The sequence below is a fragment of the Typopeltis vanoorti genome, chromosome 6 (genome assembly GCF_054136105.1).
Source record: "Typopeltis vanoorti isolate ZY-2024b chromosome 6, IOZ_Tvanoo_1.0, whole genome shotgun sequence".
Lineage (NCBI taxonomy): Eukaryota > Metazoa > Arthropoda > Arachnida > Uropygi > Thelyphonidae > Typopeltis > Typopeltis vanoorti.
Window position 1 is genome coordinate 92,970,112 of NC_143554.1, and position 23,812 is coordinate 92,993,923.

Consider the following 23,812-nt stretch of genomic DNA (forward strand, 5'->3'; position numbering starts at 1 on the left):
ACATGAGCAGCAGCTGCTCAACATCTTTATACAATTGAATTGCTGGCTTACTGAACCTATTACTTTCATTCCTCCTTCATGCCATCTGCTTCTGTTTTGTGGTTTGACCTTCCCCATGAAGGGGGAAAGGTCCCCATTCAAAAATAATATGAACAGATTACTTGTCTCTTGACCCTGTTCACACATTTTGCATTGATTTCCATAAGCTCTGCAGACTCTTATGTGAGAAAGTGATATATGTATATAGAATGGATAGTTATGCATTTTTTTTTAATATAAACATTTTGTCATGTTACAAATATACCTTTGTTGATATATATAATTTATATGTTCTCTTATTTTTGCTATCCACATTCTTTTGAATTCCTCCACCACTTTTTTGGGAGGGAAAAAATGATAATTTGCTCTCCACCACCACTACTGCTATTATAGTTATCACCATTTTCTGATATGTACTGTAAAAGAGGGATACTATGCACTCTTTTACAGTACATATCAGATTATCACATAATTAATCTTCAAGATTAATTATATGATAATACCATATAATTAGGGTAACATCATTATCAGGTTTCTATCAAGAATTAGATTAATCTGTTATTTTCAGTTCTTCAGATGTGAAATCATGTATATTTGGTCTTCTAAAACATTACTAACTGAATCATTCATCAAGATTTTGATCTTGCTTTGTTTTATTCCTGTATTCTAACATTAGACACTTAACTTTCTTACTTCTCCTTTGTCATTGTAAATGTAACCATGAAATCTTAAATTAGCTGTGCTTTTCTTGAATAGTAATGTCAGTTTTTGTTTTTTAACTCCACTGATATCTTCATTTTTATTATAATTTTGATTGATACCATCTGTTAACCTCTTATATTTTCCCAAGAATGCTCGTATGTGGGCAATATTCCAGCCAGCACAACATTTCATCTTATGTATGGCTTAAGCCAGTTAAGAATAGTGTGCTCCAAAATTGTCAAGCAAACTCATGCTTGATTTATTCAGTATCCAGGTGGATACTAAGTAATTTTATTTTCACCCTAACTTTCAGATCCATATGGTAAAATTGCTTTGAACCTGGTCTTGTATATTGCTAATATTGTGTTTTTGACTAATTTCTCTCTTACTGCATATAAATTGATTCATTTCGTTCTCCACTACAACAGACTTTGCTTATTCTGTTACCTGTTTCCATATTTAATTTTCAACTTGCAGCAAATATTGTGCTGAAGTAGCACAATATTTAAAAAGCATTTGATGTTTTTCATGTTCCTGCTTATTTTGATAGCTTTTGTCTTTTTATTGCTCATTTGTAAACCAAATCTGTGCAAAAGTTATTTAGTTCTCATAATTCTGTAGTGACTTTATTTAAGAGTATAATATGATTTGCATAAAGTAAAGAACTGATATCTTATTTTGAAATCAAACTTAATGTTACTTTCTTTAATAATGTGATTCATATGGATGATGAATAACAGTGAATATTCGTCTGGAAAGACTTTTATTGGGATTATATTGATCAAGTGCATATAATAAACAACTAATAAATTTAGTTTAATCCTTTATCCAAGTGTGAGCAAACAAAGTTTGCGCCTGAAAGTATCTTCAGGATGGGGTTAAGGTGGTGCAACACCAGGGCGACTCCTTGCAAAGGTGGAGCAAGCTACTATCACTCATATCTCAGTATCTCCCATAATGCAAAACACATCTCCTTGCGGATATATCTAATGTTATGCATTAAGGGAAGGGCCACTATCCAGACTAGTTTTGACCTTTATTGAGGTCTCTTCAGTGGGAGCCAGGCCCAAGTGGAGATACCAGCCAGAAGCATTAGCAAGGTCATCTCTACCTAAGATGACATAATAGTAGCTTGCTCCACCTTTGCAAGGAGTCGCCCTGGTGTTGCACCACTTTAACCCAGTCCTGAAGATACTTTCAGGTGCAAACTTTGTTTGCTCACATTTGGATAAAGGATTAAACTAAATTTATTATATTCTAACCAAGTGAAAAATAAACTTTCAACATCTTTCTATAAATCCAGAGTAATTTATTAAAAAGGTGGCACACCATTTGGCAACTCCTATAGGTACAGATGACCTTGCTAATGCTTCTGGCTGGTATCTCCACTTGGGCCTGGCTCCTACTGAAGAGACCTCAATAAAGGTTGAAACTAGTCTGGATAGTGGCCATTCCCTTAATGCATAACATTAGACATATCTGCAAGGAGATGTGTTTTGCATTATGGGAGATACTGAGATATGAGTGATAGTAGCTTGCTCCACCTTTGCAAGGAATCGCACTGGTGTTGCACCACCTTAACCCAGTCCTGAAGATACTTTCAGATGCAAACTTTGTTTGCTCACACTTGGATAAAGGATTAAACTAAATTTATTATATTCTAACCAAGTGAAAAATAGACTTTCAATAAACAACTAAGTTATACCAAATAGTTTCACCAGCTAAGTCTGTTGGCATCTTCAGTGTACATAACTGATGTAAGGCACTAAAAAGTAAAAAACTGTTACAAACTATAATCGACCAATTCCAATTATATTAAACAAAGAACAGAGCACGTACAATACATTCATAGAGTGTGGATGATATCATTTGTTGTTATTTAGGAACATTCTATAGTTGGCACTATAATTCAGTTCTGGCGAGTTGAAGGATCTGATAAGGGTCTTCCAGATAATGGCCAAGATTAGTCCTTGGTTCCTGTTAAGGTTTTGTATACAGCGGGCAACTGTTGTGGCCTCCTTAAAAATTCAGGAGAGGAAGTCCTCCTCCATGTAAGGAATTGTGCTTCTATCTTCTATTTTTAAAGTGAATATTGGTATTCATCTACCTTTAACCTGATTTTACATCAAATCATCATCCTGTGTATCCTTCAAATTTCACTGCTGGGTTCCTGAATTAGTCAAATCTGGCATGGCCAAATCCCAGAAACTCAGGTATTTAATCTCACAACCCAAGAAAATTGACCATAAAAACCTACATTATTTCAGACAACACATTGTGTTAGGGACCATTAGATGGCAGCTCGTCTGCAGTACTCTCTCTCTGTTCACCAGATGCTATTTAAAAATTGATGAGTCTTGGGCCAGCTATCTCTGATTGGTTAAGGGTGGAGATTGACATTGACTGTCCCTTGGTTGACAAAAAATTAGATAGAGCTACAATGTCCTTACCTACTTTGGGGAATAAAAGGCGTTAGCAGATTTTCGTGGGCTTACTACTACAGCTTATATATGCTATGTGTTGCTCTAATGTTACATTTAGAAGTGCTTTTCTCTTGCCACTTTATTCTGTGTATTTTCTAGATCTAAAGACTTAAATGCAGATTATAGTATTATGATTTCATGACCATTTATCTTATTGTAAAACTTTTATCCTGAAAGGTCCCATTTGGCTTGAAAACTCAGCTTGATTTTAGTGAAGTTTCTCGTTTATAATTTTTCTTATCCTCTTCTCAAGTATGCCTACATAAATCTTACCATCAATACTTACTATGAAAATTCCTCTGTAATTTTCATGTTCAGTTTTCTCGTTTTACATACTGCAAGCTTTCCTCCAATTATTCAGAATTCGACCTTCAAATCAGGCCTTCTGAATTATGCAGTGGTGCCACTTAAATTTTTATACATGCATGTTTGAGCATTTTTGGTCTAGCATTTTACTCCCTATTACATTTCCATAGAATATTTTCTATTACCTCTCTTACTGCTTATTTCGTTTAACAATTTTTCAAAGTAATTCCTTTAGATATTCAAAATATCTGTAGTTTCTGTTTTTCCTGTCACCTTTATCATCTCTAATTCCTTTTACAGTTCTCTTTCATGTATTTCTAAGCTTTTTCAATAGCCTCCAGAACATTTTTTCCACCTTCCTGATATTTATCTTCTATGTTCTTACCAAAGTTTCATATGACTTTGGTTTAGCTATTATTAAACATTACTTAGCTGTTGTACAGTTTTCTCTGTATTCATCAAGAATGCTTGCCCACTAACTTGCCAGGAATTTTAATATGATTTCTTCTTTCCCTTGCCCTTTTTAACTTCTTGAATCTGATATAAAGCTCTTTTTTTATCCTTGAAAATTACTTCACCACATGCCTCCCTGGTCAAATCAGTTAAATCAGATTGTTGTCACAGTTCTTCAAGGTATGGTTCTTCTGTTGAGTCACTTTTAATTTTTCCCAGTAATATTTGATTATTCCCAGTTCCTGTCTGAAAGCTACTCAGTTTTGATTCTGTGTTAAAATTTTCATCTCTGTTTTGCTGTGATCATCTTTTTATCCTGCTCAAAACTAAACAGTGACAACTTCATGTTTCAAATCCATATATTCATGTAACATGAACTAATCTGAAGACATTAGTATTAATAATAACATAAACAATAGAAAGATTTTAAAAAAAAATTATGTATTTTTATCATGTGAATTTATGAATGTCCCTGTTATGTCGGAATGGTTTTAATAATAACCACAGTCCACATCCTGAACAAAAGTCCAATTTACCATCATTAAATTTTTTTTTTTTAATGTTCAGATTTTCCTCAAACATTTCTGTATTACTGGTGGAATTAAATTCATTTCCTATTTTGCTGTTTGAATGTCAAACAAGGAACATTTTTTAATGGCAGCTACCTTTTTAATTATTCAAATAATAATTATTTCTAATTTCTAATTATTCAAATAATTTTTCTACTTCCCTACTAAAACTTAGAAGTTACATTGTTCAGTTTCTCATTTTGAAATTAGATCTCATTTAAGAATTTTATCTTTATGTTAAATAATATATTCCTTTTCCTGATCACTGTTGTCTGAATATAACATCTCATCCTTTTATTAGAATTGACTCTTGTTGTATTTGAACATATAGAGACCATAGAAATTGTTTGTTATAGTATAGTTTTCAGCAATGAATTTCCTTTAGAACAATATTGTGATTCTGGTGTTTTGGTTAATACTTTTTAGTAATCTAGTATAGCATGTAAGTTTGTCATAATGCTCTTTGTTATAGTGAGAGTTAGTTGTATTTAGAAGTATCTTACCTGCTTCTGTCTTTTTGGTAATACCAGTTATGTTGACATTATATTTCTGTTTTACATTGATAACCAAAGAATTAGCACTTGACTACAATGAAAAGATAAAATATATAAGTAATTTTTTCCATTCATACTCTTTAATATTGATGGTACCCTACTTTCACTTGCATTGAATTTGAGGTTTGTTTCTAGTAGCCTTTTCACTATTTAACAAGTTTCCTGAAAAAAATGATGATAGAAGGTGCTTACTTAACTGGGCATTATTCCAGCCAGCATGACATTTGATTATCTTATATATGGTTTAAAGCAGTACAGAATACAATTTAGTGGGCTAAATCCAAAATTGCTGACCCCCCCCCCCTCCATCCTCATTTATTCACCATCCAGGTAGATACTTAGTAATGTGACATTCACACCACTGGAAGGTAAGGATTGGACATTGGCATTAAAGACCTGACCAGTTCTCTGTATTTGTTACAAGTTCTGCGGAGGCTTCCAGTCAGTTATACATTTCACTTTTAAGAGATCCTAATATGGAAGTATGATTAAATTAATAAAAAACACCTAACACAAAACAGCAATATTTATGTATAAACATTTAAATTTAAGTAATTATGACTTAAACTAATAACAATTATTTAAATTCATGGCTACTGTTTAAATGCTTTTTATTGTTGTTACAATATTATGCGTTATGATTAATTATTTCACTAATTAGACTGAAATGCAAACTATATTCTGTTCAAATTTTCTTTTAATATTCTAATTTTAAACAGGCAAAAAAGTTTTATAAAAAATGGAAAACGACTCCTGCAAAATCTCAGGATTCAAAGCTCAGCAATCTGATGAGAATTAGACTGGAAGATTCAGAAAAGGGTCTTGAAAGAATAGGAAGGTGATATTTTTTACAGTTTTAGTAAAAGTTTCTAACATATATGTTAATATAGTTTTAGAAGTATCAAATATATTTATGAAAAGTTCATAGTTTAAACTCAAAGCAGTCTTTACTGTGCAGGTACAGGTGTTGAAGTTTAGCACTTTAATATCAGTGTAATGAGACTTGTTTCATTGGTCTCCAAAATGTGTAAATAACCTTCACTCGAGAATATGATAATTTGATAACTGTAATGGTCTTAGCTATCTGCAGTGATTTCTAGAGTCCATAAAAAGGAGAGAAGGTGAGTACCATTATTAAGAATTGGCTGACAGCATTTAGTTGCAAAAGGGAGAATCTTGGTGTTCTACTGATGTTCATTATATGATTATATGACCCAGCACTTCACCAATAAAGTAGGCATCTTTATTGATGATATGATGAGTTCAAAAAATAAATAGGAAATGGATGTGTAATCTTAAGCAAGAGATTTGTAAGAAAAAGATGGCAATAATACTGTTTGCATGAGGATGTCGTCAATTATAAAAATTATAAGGAGCAAGCAAAAAGAGTTATAACTGTTCTATGGAAAGGTAAGTCTGAAAAGAAACTGGCTCTGTAAACTAAAGAAAACCCAAAAGAATTCTATCGTTATGTTGCAATAGAAAGAAAGAATAGAATAGTATGAAAGAATAACTATGTTGAATGTAGATGATATATGTGTGTGACAGATGAAGATGAGATTGTTCAACTAATGAGTGCCCATTTTACTAAACATTACTAACCTAGTGTATAAAACCTGCCAGCCTGGTTGGCCGAGGGGTTAACGTATACGCTCTCTGTGAGTTTGAATCCTGCTGTGGGCATGTTTGTGATACTAGTGGTGGTGGTGGGCAGTAGATGACATTGGTGTATTTGAGGTTTGTTGTAGTTGGTGGATTGAGTGGTGGATACAGAGTTGTAGAGTAGGTGCCCTCCCTCGATGAGTCTTTAGACTCCTTGGAAGTGTCATGTAATAATAATAATAAAACATTGCACTCACTACTGCTGCTTCACTGCATGAAGAAACCCAGGTGTATGAGAAGGTGGTACTGGAGGTGTTGCAGAAAGTGAATAAGAATACAACAATAGGGACTGATGGATATTAATACTAATGGTAAAAGAGTTTTCAGCTGAACTGACTGTCCCTTTGACCATGCTATGTAATTTGAAACCTCAAAACAGCAAGATTCCACAGGAGGGGAAAGAATGTTGAGATCCCATTGCACAATAGCGGTGCAAAGACTGATGATTCCAACTATTGACCTATCAGTATCTCTGGAGTAGTGGTGAAGATTTTGAAAAAATTAGGAGCGCATATACAGAAATGGGTTGGCAAAGAATCTATACTTTACAATGAATAATATGGGTTTACTAAGGAAAGTTCATGTTTGAGCAACTTGCTCACATTCTATAATGTTATCTTTGAGATAGACATGGAAAATGGCTACTTTTAGACATGCTACTTTTAGACTTTGCTAAGGCATTTGATGGGATACATCATGGAAGACTGTTGCATAAATTGTAGTATATGGAATGGGCTATTAAATTTTAGTATGAATAAGAGAACGGCTGACTGGCAGATATCAAAGAGTGGTGGTTTATATTACTCCCACCCACGAAAGGTTATTTGCTGACCTATAGTACACTTTGTACTTTCAGTGGACTAAAGTTTTGGCCCATCAAAAGATTTAAAGTAACTAGTGGTGTACCACAAGGATCAGTCCTTTGTCCATTATTATTCAATTAATACATTAATGACATTGGGAAGGATTTGATAGGCGACATACAGCTGTTTGCAGATGATACAAAGATCTCTTTCTCTTCTTCTCAACATGGCAGGTTGAGTTCCTCAAAGATGAATTTTTGCCATTTCTTTTGGTCTGCTGTCTTTTTATAAAGTTCTATTATGGAGTTTAAGTGGGTGCTTTCTTTAATGTTGTCAATCCATTTCTTTTTTGGTCTTCCTCTGCTGGGCTGTCCTTCAATTCTACCATTTAATAATATGTTTGGTAGTCGCTCTGGGTTCATTCTTGAAACATGTCATAACCAGCATAGTTGGCTCTTTTTTAGTGCTGTAATTATTGTTTCTTTAAAGTTAAGAAACTTTCTTCTCTGACTTTTTCATTTGTTTTTATTTCTGTCCAGTTTGTTCTATTGATTTTTCTTAGGCATTTCATTTTGAAAGCATTGAATTTATAAGTTTCTTTTTTTTCTTAAGATCCAGCATTCTGAGCCATAGAGTACTGTGGGAATTATCATTGTTTTATATACTTTAATTTGAGTTCTTTGCTTAATCTTTTATTGTTCAATATTTTTTGTAATCTGCCCATTGTTATCCATCCATTATTGATTCTGTGTTTGATGGTTTCGAAATAGTCTAGATTTTCAGTGATCATTGATCCTAGGTAATTGAACTGCTTTACTTGTTCTGTATTATTGTTTCCTATTTTCATTTCGATTGCTTCCCTTTTTCTTCCTATTAACATTAGTTTTGCTTTACTAAATTATATTTGTTACTTGTTTGATGCAGCTTGGTCAAGATATTTTCTAATTTTTCTTGGCTGTCTGTAGTGGATAAAATATCAAAATTATGGTAATTACATTATGTAAAAATTATGTATTTACATTACAATTAAATCTTTGTTTGATGGTGAAGCTCACAGAGAGAAAGCCATCTATCATGACTCGCACAGCGGAACTGCACGATGGACAGTGCCACATTACACAAATAGCTCGCATCTCACTATGATGTGCATATGCTTTCGCACGTAGCAATATGACACTGTGGTAAACACAGTGCTGCTAGCATCCTTCACCCTCCTAAGTGCTACAAGATGGATTTTTATTATTTTTTATACAAAATAAGAGAATTGTATTGGATTGTTGATGATAAAATTAAATATTACAAGCAAATATAAATAAATTAATAAATATATTTATATATCGAAAGTTTATTTTTCACTTGGTTAGAATATAATAAATTTAGTTTAATCCTTTATCCAAGTGTGAGCAAACAAAGTTTGCGCCTCAAAGTATCTTCAGGACTGGGTAAGGTGGTGCAACACCAGGGCAACTCCTTGCAAAGGTGGAGCAAGCTACTATCACTCCTATCTCAGTATCTCCCATAATGCAAAACACATCTCCTTGCAGATATGTCTAATGTTATGCATTAAGGGAAGGGCCACTATCCAGACTAGTTTCGACCTTTATTGAGGTCTCTTCAGTGGGAGCCAGGCCCAAGTGGAGATACCAGCCAGAAGCGTTAGCAAGGTCATCTCTGCCTATAGGAGTTGCCAAATGGTGTGCCACCTTTTTAATAATTTTTATTTTTAAGTAATTAATTTATTAAAAAGGTGGCACACCATTTGGCAACTCCTATAGGTACAGATGACCTTGCTAATGCTTCTGGCTGGTATCTCCACTTGGGCCTGGCTCCCACTGAAGAGACCTCAATAAAGGTCGAAACTAGTCTGTGTAGTGGCCCTCCCCTTAATGCATAACATTAGACATATCCGCAAGGAAATGTGTTTTGCATTATGGGAGATACTGAGATAGGAGTGATAGTAACTTGCTCCACCTTTGCAAGGAGTCGTCCTGGTGTTGCACCACCTTACCCCAGTCCTGAAGATACTTTGAGGCGCAAACTTTGTTTGCTCACACTTGGATAAAGGATTAAACTAAATTTATTATATTTTAACCAAGTGAAAAATAAACTTTCAACATTTTCCTCTAAATCCAGAATAATTTATTAAAAAGGTGGCACACCATTTGGCAACTCCTGTAGGTAGAGATGACCTTGCTAACGCTTCTGGCTGGTATCTCCACTTCGACCTGGCTCCCACTGAAGAGACCTCAATAAAGGTCGAAACTAGTCTGGGTAGTGCCTCTTCCCTTAATGCATAACATTAGACATATCCGCAAGGAGATGTGTTTTGCATTATGGGAGATACTGAGATAGGAGTGATAGTAGCTTGCTCCACCTTTGCAAGGAGTCGCCCTGGTGTTGCACCACCTTAACCCAGTCCTGAAGATACTTTCAGGCACAAACTTTGTTTGCTCACACTTGGATAAAGGATTAAACTAAATTTATTATATTTATATATCGAGAATAATTGAGGTGCTGCAGTGCCTATGCACGAGCTGCCCCCGCTCAAAATTATATGGTCTTTAATGTGACGGGTGCTTGTCCAAACAAAACATAACTGTTGTATATTTACCTCAATTTGATTTAATTGTAGCCATAAATCCAGATCAGTGTTTAGTTTACTTCTGAATTTTTATTTTTTATATAAACTGCCTGGAAAGAAGTCAACTGCCACAATAGTGTGGTGAACAAACAGCCATGGCACCCACCTTAATAAGATGTAGCACTTGAGATGATTGTAGAAATCCTACATGGCATACCTTCCACAAGCATACAATGGAAATTTTGGACCATTCTTTCTGAAGTTTCAACCAGTTCATCCCACAGATGTTCAGTAGTGTTGAAATCAGGGTTGTGTGGAGGCCAATCAAGTGTGGTGACATTCGTTTCCACAAACCATGTAGTTACAGCAGCAGCCTTTACTACACATGATGCATTGTCTTGCTGAAAGAGACCACAGTCAGTTCTGTAGAAATGCTGCAAAGTAGGAAGCATTGCATTATTCAAAATGATCAGATTACTCTCTGAGTTCATTGTTCTTGACACTACAAGCAGAGGTCTTGAGGCCAAACCAGAAACAACAGGACCATACCATCACACTGCCACCTCTGTTTACAGTTGGGGTTATGCGCTCCGATAGACATTCACTGGACATCCGCCACACCCATATCTGTCAGTCTGCTTGGTAGAGAGCGTAGCATGATTTGTTACTTCATAACACAGCTTTCCAAGCTTCTGCATCCCACTGTACATGCTCCTTGCATCATTGAAGATGATGCTGCATGTGTTGGTTTGGGTAATGGGTCTTGTATATTGTCCTAGCATGGACACCTATGTTGTGAGCCTCGTTCTGAATTTTTTTTGTGCAGATTCATGTTCCAGTTGATGCTCGGAACTCCACATTCAACATGTTGGCTGACAAATGATGCTTTTTACATATTTTCCTTCGTAGCATCCTACGGTCATATTCAGGAAGTGTAGTGGGTCATCTGCTGTGGGTTTCACTTTCAGTTGACTCCCTGCACTTCCATTTCAGTATGGTATCAATGATTGTTGACCTGAGATTGCCCAGTTTATCAATGATTTGCTGAACAGATAGGCCTACAAACATGGCATTCTATCACAGTTCTTTCAAACTACGTCAGTTTCCTTCTCTCAGTCATTTCACTGGGACACAGTTACACTGATTTGGGAGCATCATATTCCTCCAATTTTTACTGGCTGCAAACTCGTTAAATGGCACGATGCGCTTTGCCCCATGGGGGTGCCGGTAGACTTCTTTCCAAGTAGTGTACAACATTATTAAAAATTTTGACTCATACAAGTATGTTGTGTGTTGACATAGTTGTTGAGAGCCTGCATTTCCTGGTTGTCGCATTTGTTCCAGTGTAGTGAGTAAAGAATTAATGTGTGTGTGCATGCGTGTGTGCATGTGTGTGTGTGTGCATGCACGTACGTGTGTGTGAGAAATATGAATTTTGCATTGTTATAAGTTGATTGGGAACATTCTAAGAAAATTAAGTATTGTTTCAAAGGTGGTCCTTACATCAAAAGATTTCTATGTATAGATATTGTCTGATGTTTTGTTGGACATTCATAGATGTTGTATAAATCACATTAAAAAAATGAATATCTTGAACTTTGACTTTCTATTGCATTATCTTATTTTTGTACATTTCACTTCGAATTTTTATCAGTTGACTGCGTACCACAGCAGTGACTCCTGTACCAACAGGTGGTATTTGTACCATACTTTGAGAACCTCTATGCTAAGATATACCAGTAGCTGTTTGACACTGTTTCATCATTCATATTTTAAACTTAGATAAATTTTCCTTCCTTTTCATTTATTCTGTTTAGTACTGTTATTTGGACAGCCTTGCTTCTTATGTATATCCTAAAGAATTCACTCTTTAGATCATGAAATCCAGTGCCATCTGCACTGGATCTCTTTTTCTGCTTACCCACAGGTACTAAGATGAACAGCCTTTTTTAAGATATATGGAATTACCATGAAAGTTGTTTACTTTAATACAGTAACCAGCTATAAACATAACTTACATAGTCTTGCCATAAATACTGTTACAGCTTTTGCCCCCCCCCAACACACACACACACACACACTGCCCACAGAATTGTGTCAAGCCTTGTTCTGTTAGTGGTGCTGTGCATAGCCAACATTTGTTTGTTTATCAGTAGTGAGAGAGAGTTTAGTTGTATGGGTTAGCATGCAGTGGAGAGATTATGAGAACCGTATAGCTGTACTAGCACTTTACAAGGTTGAAATGCAGCCACCTGTCAATAATGTGAAATCAGTCATTATAACAATACAGATGACATATCTGACTAACAAAGAACAAATCGACCATGCTGCATTAGGACGCAATAGCTTGTGAGGGTTGTGATGCATGCCTCCACCATAATCCTGTAAGAACCTAGAAAGTGATGTCGCGAAATGAACATTTTACAGAGAACGAAATCACGTGTATGCTAACTGATGATCTGGGGATGAGAGCTTATCGTCGTTCTACTGGACACTTCCTAACACCACAACTTATGCAACAGAGGGTGATAAAATCCAAAGGCTCTTCTCCAGAAATATGCAAACAACGGACACAGGGATATCCTTTCCACAGATGAGAAAATTTTTATCATTGAAGAGTTGTTAAACCACCAAAATGATGAGGTATATGCCCCAGATGGTCACACAGCATGTACTATAGTACCCAGGATTCAGTGAGGTCCTCACCCTGTGTCAGTGATGGTTTGGTGGAGAGAGTGACGTATCGGGGGGGGGGGGGGTATCCAAGGTGCATTTCTATGAGAAAGGGGTCAAAACTTCCACCAAAAGTGTATCAAGACACTGTGACTGTGCTGGAGCCTGTAATATGCCCCCCCCCCCTCCCCGAACAGCACTTTTTTTTTTTTTTTTCCCATAGTAGACAGTGGACCCAGCACACAAGGTGAGGACAACACAGCAGTGGTTGGAGGCAAATGTGCCTGTCCACATATAACTATCTGATTGGCTGTCTGGGTGTTCTGATCTGAATCCATTGGACTTGAGTTGTGGTTGGAGCTTGAGAGAGTAGCCTTCAAAAACGCCATCCCAGCATTGCCAGCCTGAAGTTGGATTTGGAACGAGCAGTGGTAGCATTTCTGTTGGATGTTGTGCATGCTGCTATCGATATGTGGCTTTACAGGCTAAGGGTGTGTGTGGGGGGAAGGGGGACATTTTAAACATCGTGTGCTGCTATATGCACTTTGTTTGTATGTACCGAAAGCTGTAAATGATTTACTGATAGATTAAAGGTTTATGCACTGTTTAAATTATAACAGTATTTATGGCTAGACTAAGGTATAACTTTGTAAAAATATTTGTCTAATTAAAATTCATTTTTATTTTAAGAAGAAAATTTGTCACTTGTACTTTGAATTAAGTGAGATTTACTGTAGTAATGAGATGCTGTGAAACCTATAGCACATCAGTGCTGTGTGTGTGTGGGGGGGGTGGCAGATTGTTATTATTATTCCATATTATTAAAATTAGTTTGCTCTTTAAATATATTTTTTGATTTTATGTCAGTTATATGATGACCATGATGATTATTATTCCCCATCATTTTGGAAATTAGGAATCAAATTTCTGTAGTGAATTTGATTCCTAAAGTTCACGGTTATTAGAATCCAATGGGGTGATGTAGGCAGTTCGAAAATTGTTTCTTTTTTTAATCAGCCTGTCAATGAAACACTGTATATTAACTTGATTTTATTTTTTCCATGTTAAGACGTAATCTCAAAAGCATTTTACTTAAGATGAGTGGTATAATTTACTGTTAACATTTGCTGTTACAAACTGCCAAAAAGTCCCATATCAATAAATGCTGTTTTAAGAGAAATTTGCCATAGCAAATATACAATATTTGTTACAAATATACAATACTATTCCTTTAATTAACTATAGAAAGTTCCTTGTTTACTAGTTTTCCTAAGTTTGAAAGACTGTTTGATTTTTAGAATCGAAATTTTGATTTCAGCAATTACTTCATTATTTTTGTATAATTATTTAGGGATTTAGCTAAGCAATTCAAAGTATCATGGACAGAGTACTGGGAATTTTTGGACGCATGGTGCGACCTGTCTTCTCCAGGAGGGCTGAAAAAACTAGAAAATCATCTGAAGAATATACACAGTAATGCATTGCTGGAGGTAACATTTTTTGAATCATATTTTCCGATCATTACAAATTTTTTATCATCTATACTAACCTTGAAAATCAGTTGAGATATTGTGATGATTGTAATATTCATTAAGTTTTTTTGTGAGTTTAGGCTTAAACAGTGGATAGAACTCAGATGCTTAATGGAATTAAAACAAATATTTAATGTTTCCAGTGTTTTGTCTCATTCACAAAAATATCTTTAGGACATACAGTATGACTAACACAATACCGTAACACACACACTCACAAATAAAGTGAGACACAGACACAAGTTTAAACAGTCCTTACCAGGTAAGGGCACCCACTATGAGCACCATTTAGATACCCAGGTGCATGGAATCACTGAGAATTAATATTTCCCGTATTTTGGGAGATTAATGTACCCAGATACTAAAAAAAGGGTCTTTTATTTTTAACTTCTTTGCAATGGAGCATGATAGTGTTTTTTTTTTTTTTTTTTCATCATCATCAAATTCCTGCCATGTACCCTCAAGGGGTGTACAGGATATGACAGTACTACACGAAAAAATTCACTTAAACCCAAAATCCACCCCCCCCCCCCCCCACCCCCCCCCCCCCCCACCCCCCCCCCCCCCCACCCCCCCCCCCCCCCACCCCCCCCCCCCCCCACCCCCCCCCCCCCCCACCCCCCCCCCCCCCCACCCCCCCCCCCCCCCACCCCCCCCCCCCCCCACCCCCCCCCCCCCCCACCCCCCCCCCCCCCCACCCCCCCCCCCCCCCACCCCCCCCCCCCCCCACCCCCCCCCCCCCCCACCCCCCCCCCCCCCCACCCCCCCCCCCCCCCACCCCCCCCCCCCCCCACCCCCCCCCCCCCCCACCCCCCCCCCCCCCCACCCCCCCCCCCCCCCACCCCCCCCCCCCCCCACCCCCCCCCCCCCCCACCCCCCCCCCCCCCCACCCCCCCCCCCCCCCACCCCCCCCCCCCCCCACCCCCCCCCCCCCCCACCCCCCCCCCCCCCCACCCCCCCCCCCCCCCACCCCCCCCCCCCCCCACCCCCCCCCCCCCCCACCCCCCCCCCCCCCCAAAATACTGTCTTAAGTATCATAAGACATCACCAATACACTAATGAACAACAACAGGAATTGACTGAAAAAGAGAGCCAAAAGGCTTCACTACGGTGATGCAAAATTATTCAAATTACGTGGATATTGAATCCAACATTATTTCAAAGCTGAATAGAGAAACTACAAGAGTTTCGTGCCAAATATAAAAACTATAAAAGTTTCTGCAGATCCAAGCGTAAGCAAACCTTTCATGGCAGGGGCAACTCGTAATAAAGGTGAAGTAAGCTCTTATCACTATCCTTAGTATTTACTATAATGTAAAACACAACTCCTAGAAGGCATGTATGATGTTATTACATTATGGGGACAAGGATGTACATTATCCCCTCTGTTATTCATTATCTATATGGATCACATTATGAAGGAAAGTGGTATTAAACATGATATCAAAATTGGAGACGTTAATGTCAGATCTTTGCTTTATGCGGATGATGTTATACTTCTAAATAAATCCGCTACAAGTCTGCAAGATTCTCTGACTAAATTGAATAACTGTTGTAATAGATATGGTATGAAGGTCAGCATTAACAAGACAAAGATAATGAAAAAATAGGCAGAAGCATTGAAAATATAAACTGCATTGTGAATGGAGAACCTATAGAACAAGTAAAACATTTCAGCTACTTAGGCACGATTTTTAGTGAAGATGGTAAATTAAATATAGAAATAGACAACAGAATCAGCAAAGCTGGTATGGTGGGAAGTCAATTGAATAAATTCATATGGAATAAGAGAGAAATTAGTCGGAACACTAAATTAGCTGTATACAAGACAGTGTTCAAACCAGGTTTAACTTATGGATCTGAGAGCTGGGTCAGAAGTAAAACACTTGACCAAAGACTAGAGACCACAGATATGAGAGTCCTGAGAAAGATTATAGGCGTGAACAGATGGCATCAATGGCAATATCATATTAAAAACTAGGATATTAGGAAAGAACTTGACATTGTCAGCATCCAGGAATGCATTAGCAGAGCTAATCTCAGGTGGCATGGTCACTTAAACAGAATGGGCGAAGAAAGATTAGCAAAACAAGTGTTCTCTGCCAGGTTGGCAGCAAAACGACCCAGAGGAAGACCAAGATATAGGTGGATTGATACGGTACAAATTGCCTTAGATGATAGAAATATAAGATCTGATAATGTTTGAGTCTTGACAAGTAACAGACTGATTTGGAGGAAAATTGTAGATAGGAAGTTAGTAATGATGTAATTTTTTTTATGTAGCACTATCATATCCTGTACACCCCTTGAGGATACATGGCAGAAATTTCATGATGATGATTAAGATGATGATAATTCCTGCCATGTACCCTCAAGGGGTGTACAGGATATGATAGCACTACATGAAAAAATTACATCATTATTAATTTCCTATCTACAATTTTCATCCAAATCAGTCTGTTACTTGTCAAGACTCCAACATTATCAGATCTTATATTTCTATCATCTAAAGCACTTTGTACAGTATCAATCCAAATATATCTTGGTCTTCCTCTAGGTCGTTTTGCTGCCAACCTGGTAGAGAACACTTGTTTTGCTAATCTTTCCTCGCCCATTCTGTTTAAGTGACCATACCACCTGAGATTAGTTCTGCTAACACATTCCTGGATGCTGACAATGTCAAGTTCTTTCCTAATATCCTCGTTTTTAATATGATATTGCCATTGATGCCATCTGTTAATGCCTATAATCTTTCTCAGGACTCTCATATCTGTGGTCTCTAGTCTTTGGTCAAGTGTTTTACTTCTGACCCAGCTCTAAGATCCATAAGTTAAAACTGGTTTGAACACTGTCTTGTACACAGCTAATTTAGTGTTCCGACTAATTTCTCTCTTATTCCATATGAATTTATTCAATTGACTTCCCACCATACCAGCTTTGCTTATTCTGTTGTCTATTTCTATATTTAATTTACCATCTTCAGTAAAAATCGTGCATAAATAGCTGAAATGTTTTACTTGTTCCACAGGTTCTCCATTCACAACACAGTGACATTTTCAATGATTCTGCCTATTTTCATTGTCTTTGTCTTTTTATTGCTGACCTTCATACCATATCTATTCCAGCAGCTATTCAATTTAGTCAGAGAATCTTGCAGACTTGTAGCAGATTTATTTAGAAGTATAACATCATCTGCATAAAGCAAAGAGCTGACATTAACATCTCCAATTTTGATATCATGTTTAATACCACTTTCCTTCATAATGTGATCCATATAGATAATGAATAACAGAGGGGATAATGTACATCCTTGTCTCACACCAGATTTAACATTAAACCATCTTCCTGTACTTCCTTCAATTCTAACTGCTGACTTACAACTCAAATAAAGACTAAGTATTGCTTGATATAATGCCCCATTGACACCATATGACTGCAGCGTATTGAATAGCTTCTCTCTTGGCACCTTGTCATATGCCTTTTCCAGATCGACAAAACTTAAATACAGATCTTTGTTATATTCCCATGCTTTCTCGACTATTTGTCGTAAAGTGAAGATCTGATCCTGACAGCCTCTATTTGGCCTGAATCCATTTTGTTCTTCACCAAGCTTTTCTTCCACAATTCTTCTCAACCGTTTCTCAAGTATACTTGCATAGATCTTGCCAGGAACACTCAGTAGGGAAATACCTCTGTAATTCTCACATGCAGTTTTATTTCCCTTTTTATATATGGGTACTATGAGAGCTCTACTCCAGTCATCCGGAATTCGTCCTTCTGTCCAGGCTTTCTGAACTATGCAGTGCAGCCACTGTAAGACTCTTATAACACCATATTTCAGCATTTCTGGTCGAATATCATCTACTCCTGCTGCCTTTCCACATTTCAAGCCTTTGATGGCTTTTTCTACTTCTAGTATGGATATGTATTTCTGACTGCATGCCTGGTCAGTGTTTTTTACCACTGTGCTGTCATCACTGCTTGTTTCATTTAGCAGTTTTTCAAAGTAATTACTCCATACTTCAAGGATATCTTTTTCTCGCGTTTTCATGTCACCTTTATCATCTCTAATTCCTTTTACAGAACTCTTTCCTCCATTCTTAAGCTTCTTCAAAAACCTCCAGAATATTTTGCCACCTTCTTGATATTTATTTTCTATATTCTTGCCAAAGTCCTCCCATGACTTTTGTTTAGCTAGTTTTACACAGTGTTTAGTATTCTTGCATTTGTCTCTATATTCTCTAAGAGCACAAGCTGACCTATTTGACAGGAACTTTTGGTATGCTTTCTTCTTTTCCTTCACTGCCTCTTTAACTTCCTGTGTCCACCAGTTATATAGTAAATATCCACTTAATTTGAATAATTCTGCATTACCAAAATTAAGCCTTTTGGCTCTCTTTTTCAGTAATTCTTGGTGCCTTTTGTGATGTGACACCTTTTTTTGGCAACTCATATGGTAAAGAATAAGTTCTGCATCACTTCAACCTTAGTATTTACATCTGGGTCTGGCTCCCACTGACAAGACCTCAACAAAGGTTGAAACCGGTCTGGGTAGTGACCTCCCCCCCCCCCCATAATGTATAACATCATACATGTCTGCTATGGGAAATACTAAGGATAGTGATCAGAGCTTACTCTACCTTTACTAAGAGTTGCCCTTAGCAAACTCTTGTAGTTTCTCTATTCGGCTTTGAAATAATGTTGGATTCAATATCCACTTAATTTAAATAATAGGAATTGAATTCAAAAACCAGTAGTGTGCATGCTTAAATTGGAATCCCTCTATGTATATACAGTCATGTGCTCATGGATTAAAAACTACTGGGCTGAAATTAAAATATAGCATATAAATTATTGAATACAACTGAGGATAACAGTTTCCCAACCTTTGAATTCAATTTTTATTATTGTTCGTTAGTTGTATGTTAGGCATATGTTTTATTCCATTGATATGGATATCCCAGAGGTTTCACTATATAAAAAATTAATTATTAGCTGTATTCTAGAAAATACATATAATAATTGGTGCAGATATGCTCTCCTGTGGAGTACCTTTGTCAGTAACATTCTAAGTCACTTTCTGGGATATGCCAAATAAGATATCTCAAAAATTTCAATTCTCTTTTTCCTGGGTGAATTGCTATTTTGAATTTGTATGATCCAAATGCATACAATACTTATATTTCTGAAATAATCTCAGTGGAATGAATATCTTCCACTATAAATGCTTACTCTTCATCCAAATCTTACAACCCTCCCCCCTCATCAGAATAATGCTGAAAAAAATTAACCATCTTATTTTGAAAATGACAAGTGTGACAAACTTGCTTTGTGTTCAAAAATAAGAGTCATGCTTTATGGTTAATTGCTAAAGCCATTGATCATAACCTTTGCTCATCATTGCATCCATCTCTTTTGCAAACAGATATATAATGCTCACAAACAGAAATCTGTAACAACAAAAAGCCAACATCCATATTGATGGATGAATCACTGGACTCATTACAGGAGGGTACTCCATTCTATACAAACCACTGTCTACACTACTTCATCCTCCATCTATATGTAACACCACTATCTACACACAAACTGAAGATCTGGGATGATGCAATCAAAGAAATAATCAAAAAGAAAAAAGAAGCCTATCACAAATGGTTAAGCAGTAAAAGATTAGAAGATGAAATAGAATATAAAAGAATAAGAGCCATAGCCAAAAGAGAAGTCAGAAAAAGACATAGAGAATCATGGAATAAATTTGTTTCTAATTTAGAACATGATTTATATAAAATAAGACCCAATGTATATAAGATTTTGAAACGCTTAAATACAGATACCAAAGAAAACATAAAATTAAACATTGAATTGAAATTAGAAGAATTTCTAAATTACTATACAGAACTGTGGACAGACAAATATTTTAAAAAAGACAACTGGCAAACAATTAACGAAAATGAAAAGGAAATAACTAAAGAAGAATTAGAAATCAGCCTGAAAGAAACAAGAAAAGGAAAATCACCTGGAGAAGATAAACTAGGTTCAGAACTATATAAATATGCAGGAACTAGATTCAAAGAAAGACTCTTATTATTTATTCAACTGGTATCCCCCCCCAATAGAATAGAAAAAAGCAATTGTGGTTCCTATCTTGAAAAAAGGTAATAGAGATGACCCTAAAAACTATAGAGGTATCAGTATACTAAATTCCTGCTACAAAATATATAGCAGAATCTTAAATAACAAACTAATGAAATATTTCGAAAACTTTATTCTAGAAGTACAGAATGGATTTAGAAAAGGACGATCATGTACAGACCAGGTCTTTTGACTAAAATTAATAATAGAGAATAGAAGAGAATACAATTTAGAAACACATATTGCATTTATTGACTTTGAAAAAGCATTTGACAAAGTTAAAAGAAACATATTATTTAAAATATTAAAAGAAAGACAAATACCAAATAATATCCTAAAAGCTATCACAAATATATATATGAAAATAATCAAATACAAATAAAATTAAATCACGAGCCATCATATACGAGAGAGATAAACCAATGGGTCCGACAGGGATATCCCCTCTCAGCAACTCTTTTTAATATCTACTTAAATGAAATAATAATAAAATGGAATAAAAATTTATATCAAGGAATTAAACTTTCTCCTACAGTTAACTTAAACACTCTCCTCTTTGCCGACGACCAAATAATAATTACAAATTCTGAAGATAAACTACAGAAAGCTATTTTAGATCTAAATGAGATATCCAAAGATTATGGTATGATAATATCAACAGAAAAATCAAAAACTGTGGCCTTTAAAGGACAAGATCCAGCAAGAACTAAAATAGTAATAGATAACAAGATCTTAGAACAGGTAAATAAATAAATTTCGTGTGATGATATTGCATTCCCCCCTTTTTACGGGAGTTCACAGTACCATCTAGTCCCCCCAAATTTTATCCGGGCTCTGGAACCGGCATAGGCTAACGAATCAGATCTATGGCTGGGTCAGTATTCCTGACTGTAATCCGTGTGTCCTCAGACCGGTTTGCCTGCTCGCGGGATGAAAAACACCAGATAAACTGGCAGGAAAAACCCTGCTGTCCGCGCCCAAGACCGGCTAACTTGGCTATGCCTGAGGAAGATCCTTAAGCTCCTCACGACGTTGACAGGAATCGAACCTAGGACACTCCTTCCCCAGGCATATGGTTACGAAGCACAAAGCCACTAGGCTAACCTCGCGGACCTTAGAACAGGTGAATTCATTTAACTACCTATGATGTATGATCACATATGAAAATGAAAAAGATATAAACGTAAAAATTGCAAAATATTTAAAAATAACACGAGTAATTAACTCTGTATTTAAACCAAACCTAGTTCAAAAACAAACCAAGCTAAAAGTATACAATACATTAGCCCTACCAGTCTTAATGTATGGAAGCGAAATCTGGACAATAAAACAAAAAAGACAAATAAAGATTCCTTTCTTTTAGGCTTGCACGGTGATCCGAATGCATTTTTGGAAATTATGGAGGCAACTACCGTGTTTGAATAAAAACTTTAGTTTACTATTACTAAAATTTTACAATTCGACGTTTCGACCTTTATGTCAAGGTCATCTTCTGGAGCGTACAAATATACACAGGAAACAAGCTATACTACAATCATACTGGTTCGTTAAAGACACTGACTAACCACTACCACAATTGTTGGCCTGACCTCTGGTGAAAAAAAAAAAAAAAAAAAAAAAAAAAAAAAAAAAAAATTATACATCAACGCTAAAGTCCTATTATTTGTGTTGTCTACTATATACATTATATTAACATCATTCCAGCCAGTTGGAGTGGAATGGTTTCTAATAATAGCAGATTGGCTAGAGTCCTGACTTGTGTTGAATCTTTCAAATTAGGTTGGCTGAATGTGTGCCATCCAGATCCTTGGAATTTTCATACCATCTTTATTGTTGATATTTGGGTGGTTTATCAGGATTTCGCAGGATTCTTTAAATTTTCTTTCGTACCATGTTTTTGTGCGGTGTAAGGAGCAGGTGCTTTTCCAGTTGATTTGGTGTAAGGTGTTGAGTGCGTGGTCTGAGAGGCCTGCTTCACCATAATGGTTATATTTAATGTGTCTAATGTGTTCGTTTTTGCGTATAGGGATTGTCCGTCCTGTTTCACCAATGTACGGTAAGTTACAGGTGCAGCGGATGCAATAGACTCCAGGATGTGCTAATGGGAGGAGAGGGTCCTTAGAGGAGCTGAATATGGTTTTAAGTTTAGTGGGTGGTTTAAAGGTGGCATTAAGGTTATAGTGTTGTAGGATTCTGTTGATTTTTTCTGATAACCCTTTAATGTATGGGATGGCTATAGTTTTACTGTAGTCTAGATTCGTTTTTGTTGTGGTTTTATATAGTATTTTATTGACAGTATTTTTGTTATAGCCATTGTTTATGAATGTGTCACTAATGATTTTTAGTTCTTGTTTCAGGGCCTGCTGGTTAGAGCAAATAGTTGTGGCTCTGTTTTTAAGGGTGTTTATGACTCCATATTTTTGTGCTGGGTGGTGATATGAATTCGCATGTATGTATTGGCCTGTGTGTGTCGGTTTTCGGTAGACCGTGAAGGATAGATTGCCTGAAGGAAGACGTGTAACTAGTGTGTCTAGGAACGGGAGCGAATTTTGGTTTTCGATTTCGATGGTAAATTGTATGCATTCGTGTTGTTTGTTTAGGTGGCTGAGGAATGTGTTTAGCGTTTGTCGACCGTGCGGCCAGATCGCGAACACGTCGTCAACGTATCTGAGCCAGATTGTCGGTCGAAGTGTGGCGGAATCAAGAGCCCTTTGCTCAAAGGTTTCCATGTAGAAGTTCGCGATTGGGGGGGGATAATGGTGAGCCCATGGCCGTACCTTCCTTTTGTAGGTAGAATTTGTTTTGCCACACGAAGTAACAGGACTTTAGTACGTGGGCAAAGAGGGCCGTAATGTCGGGCAGAAATTTGTTCTGTAGTAGGAGAATTGTGTCATTGATGGGGACATTAGTGAAAAGGGCAGAAACGTCAAAACTGACTAATAAGTCGTCTTTGTCGAGTGTTATGTTTTTGATTATGTTTATAAAGTGTTGTGTGTTTTTTACGTAGGAGGGGGAATGACCTACCAACTCCTTGAGTGTTGCCGCTAATTTCTTGGCTAGCTGGTAATTGGGACTGTCTATTCCTTCCACTATTGGTCGAAGTGGCACATTTTGTTCGTGTATTTTCGGAACCCCATATATTCTGGGGGGGGGACGTAGTGGGGTTTGAGTTTTTTAACTGTGTCTGGTGGCCAAGAAGTGACGGACTTTAATAGTTTTTCTGTTTTGTCCTTTATCCTCTTTGTTGGGTTATAGTTTACCATTTTATATGTGTTGTTATCGGCTACTAGTTGGTTCATTTGCAGTATGTATGTTGACCTGTC

The 23,812-nt window shown here is 36.7% G+C and overlaps 1 protein-coding gene across 1 annotated transcript in view; it reads left to right on the top strand.

Moving 5' to 3' along the window:
• The window catches only part of Ankle2 (ankyrin repeat and LEM domain-containing protein 2), a 181,885-nt gene that overhangs the window by 115,293 nt on the left and 42,780 nt on the right, over positions 1 to 23,812 (top strand). The window contains exons 9-10 of the mRNA XM_090394536.1: positions 5,826 to 5,944; positions 14,177 to 14,315. Of these exons, the coding sequence (XP_090250662.1) occupies positions 5,826 to 5,944; positions 14,177 to 14,315 (258 nt within the window). The remainder of the gene's footprint in view (positions 1 to 5,825; positions 5,945 to 14,176; positions 14,316 to 23,812) is intronic.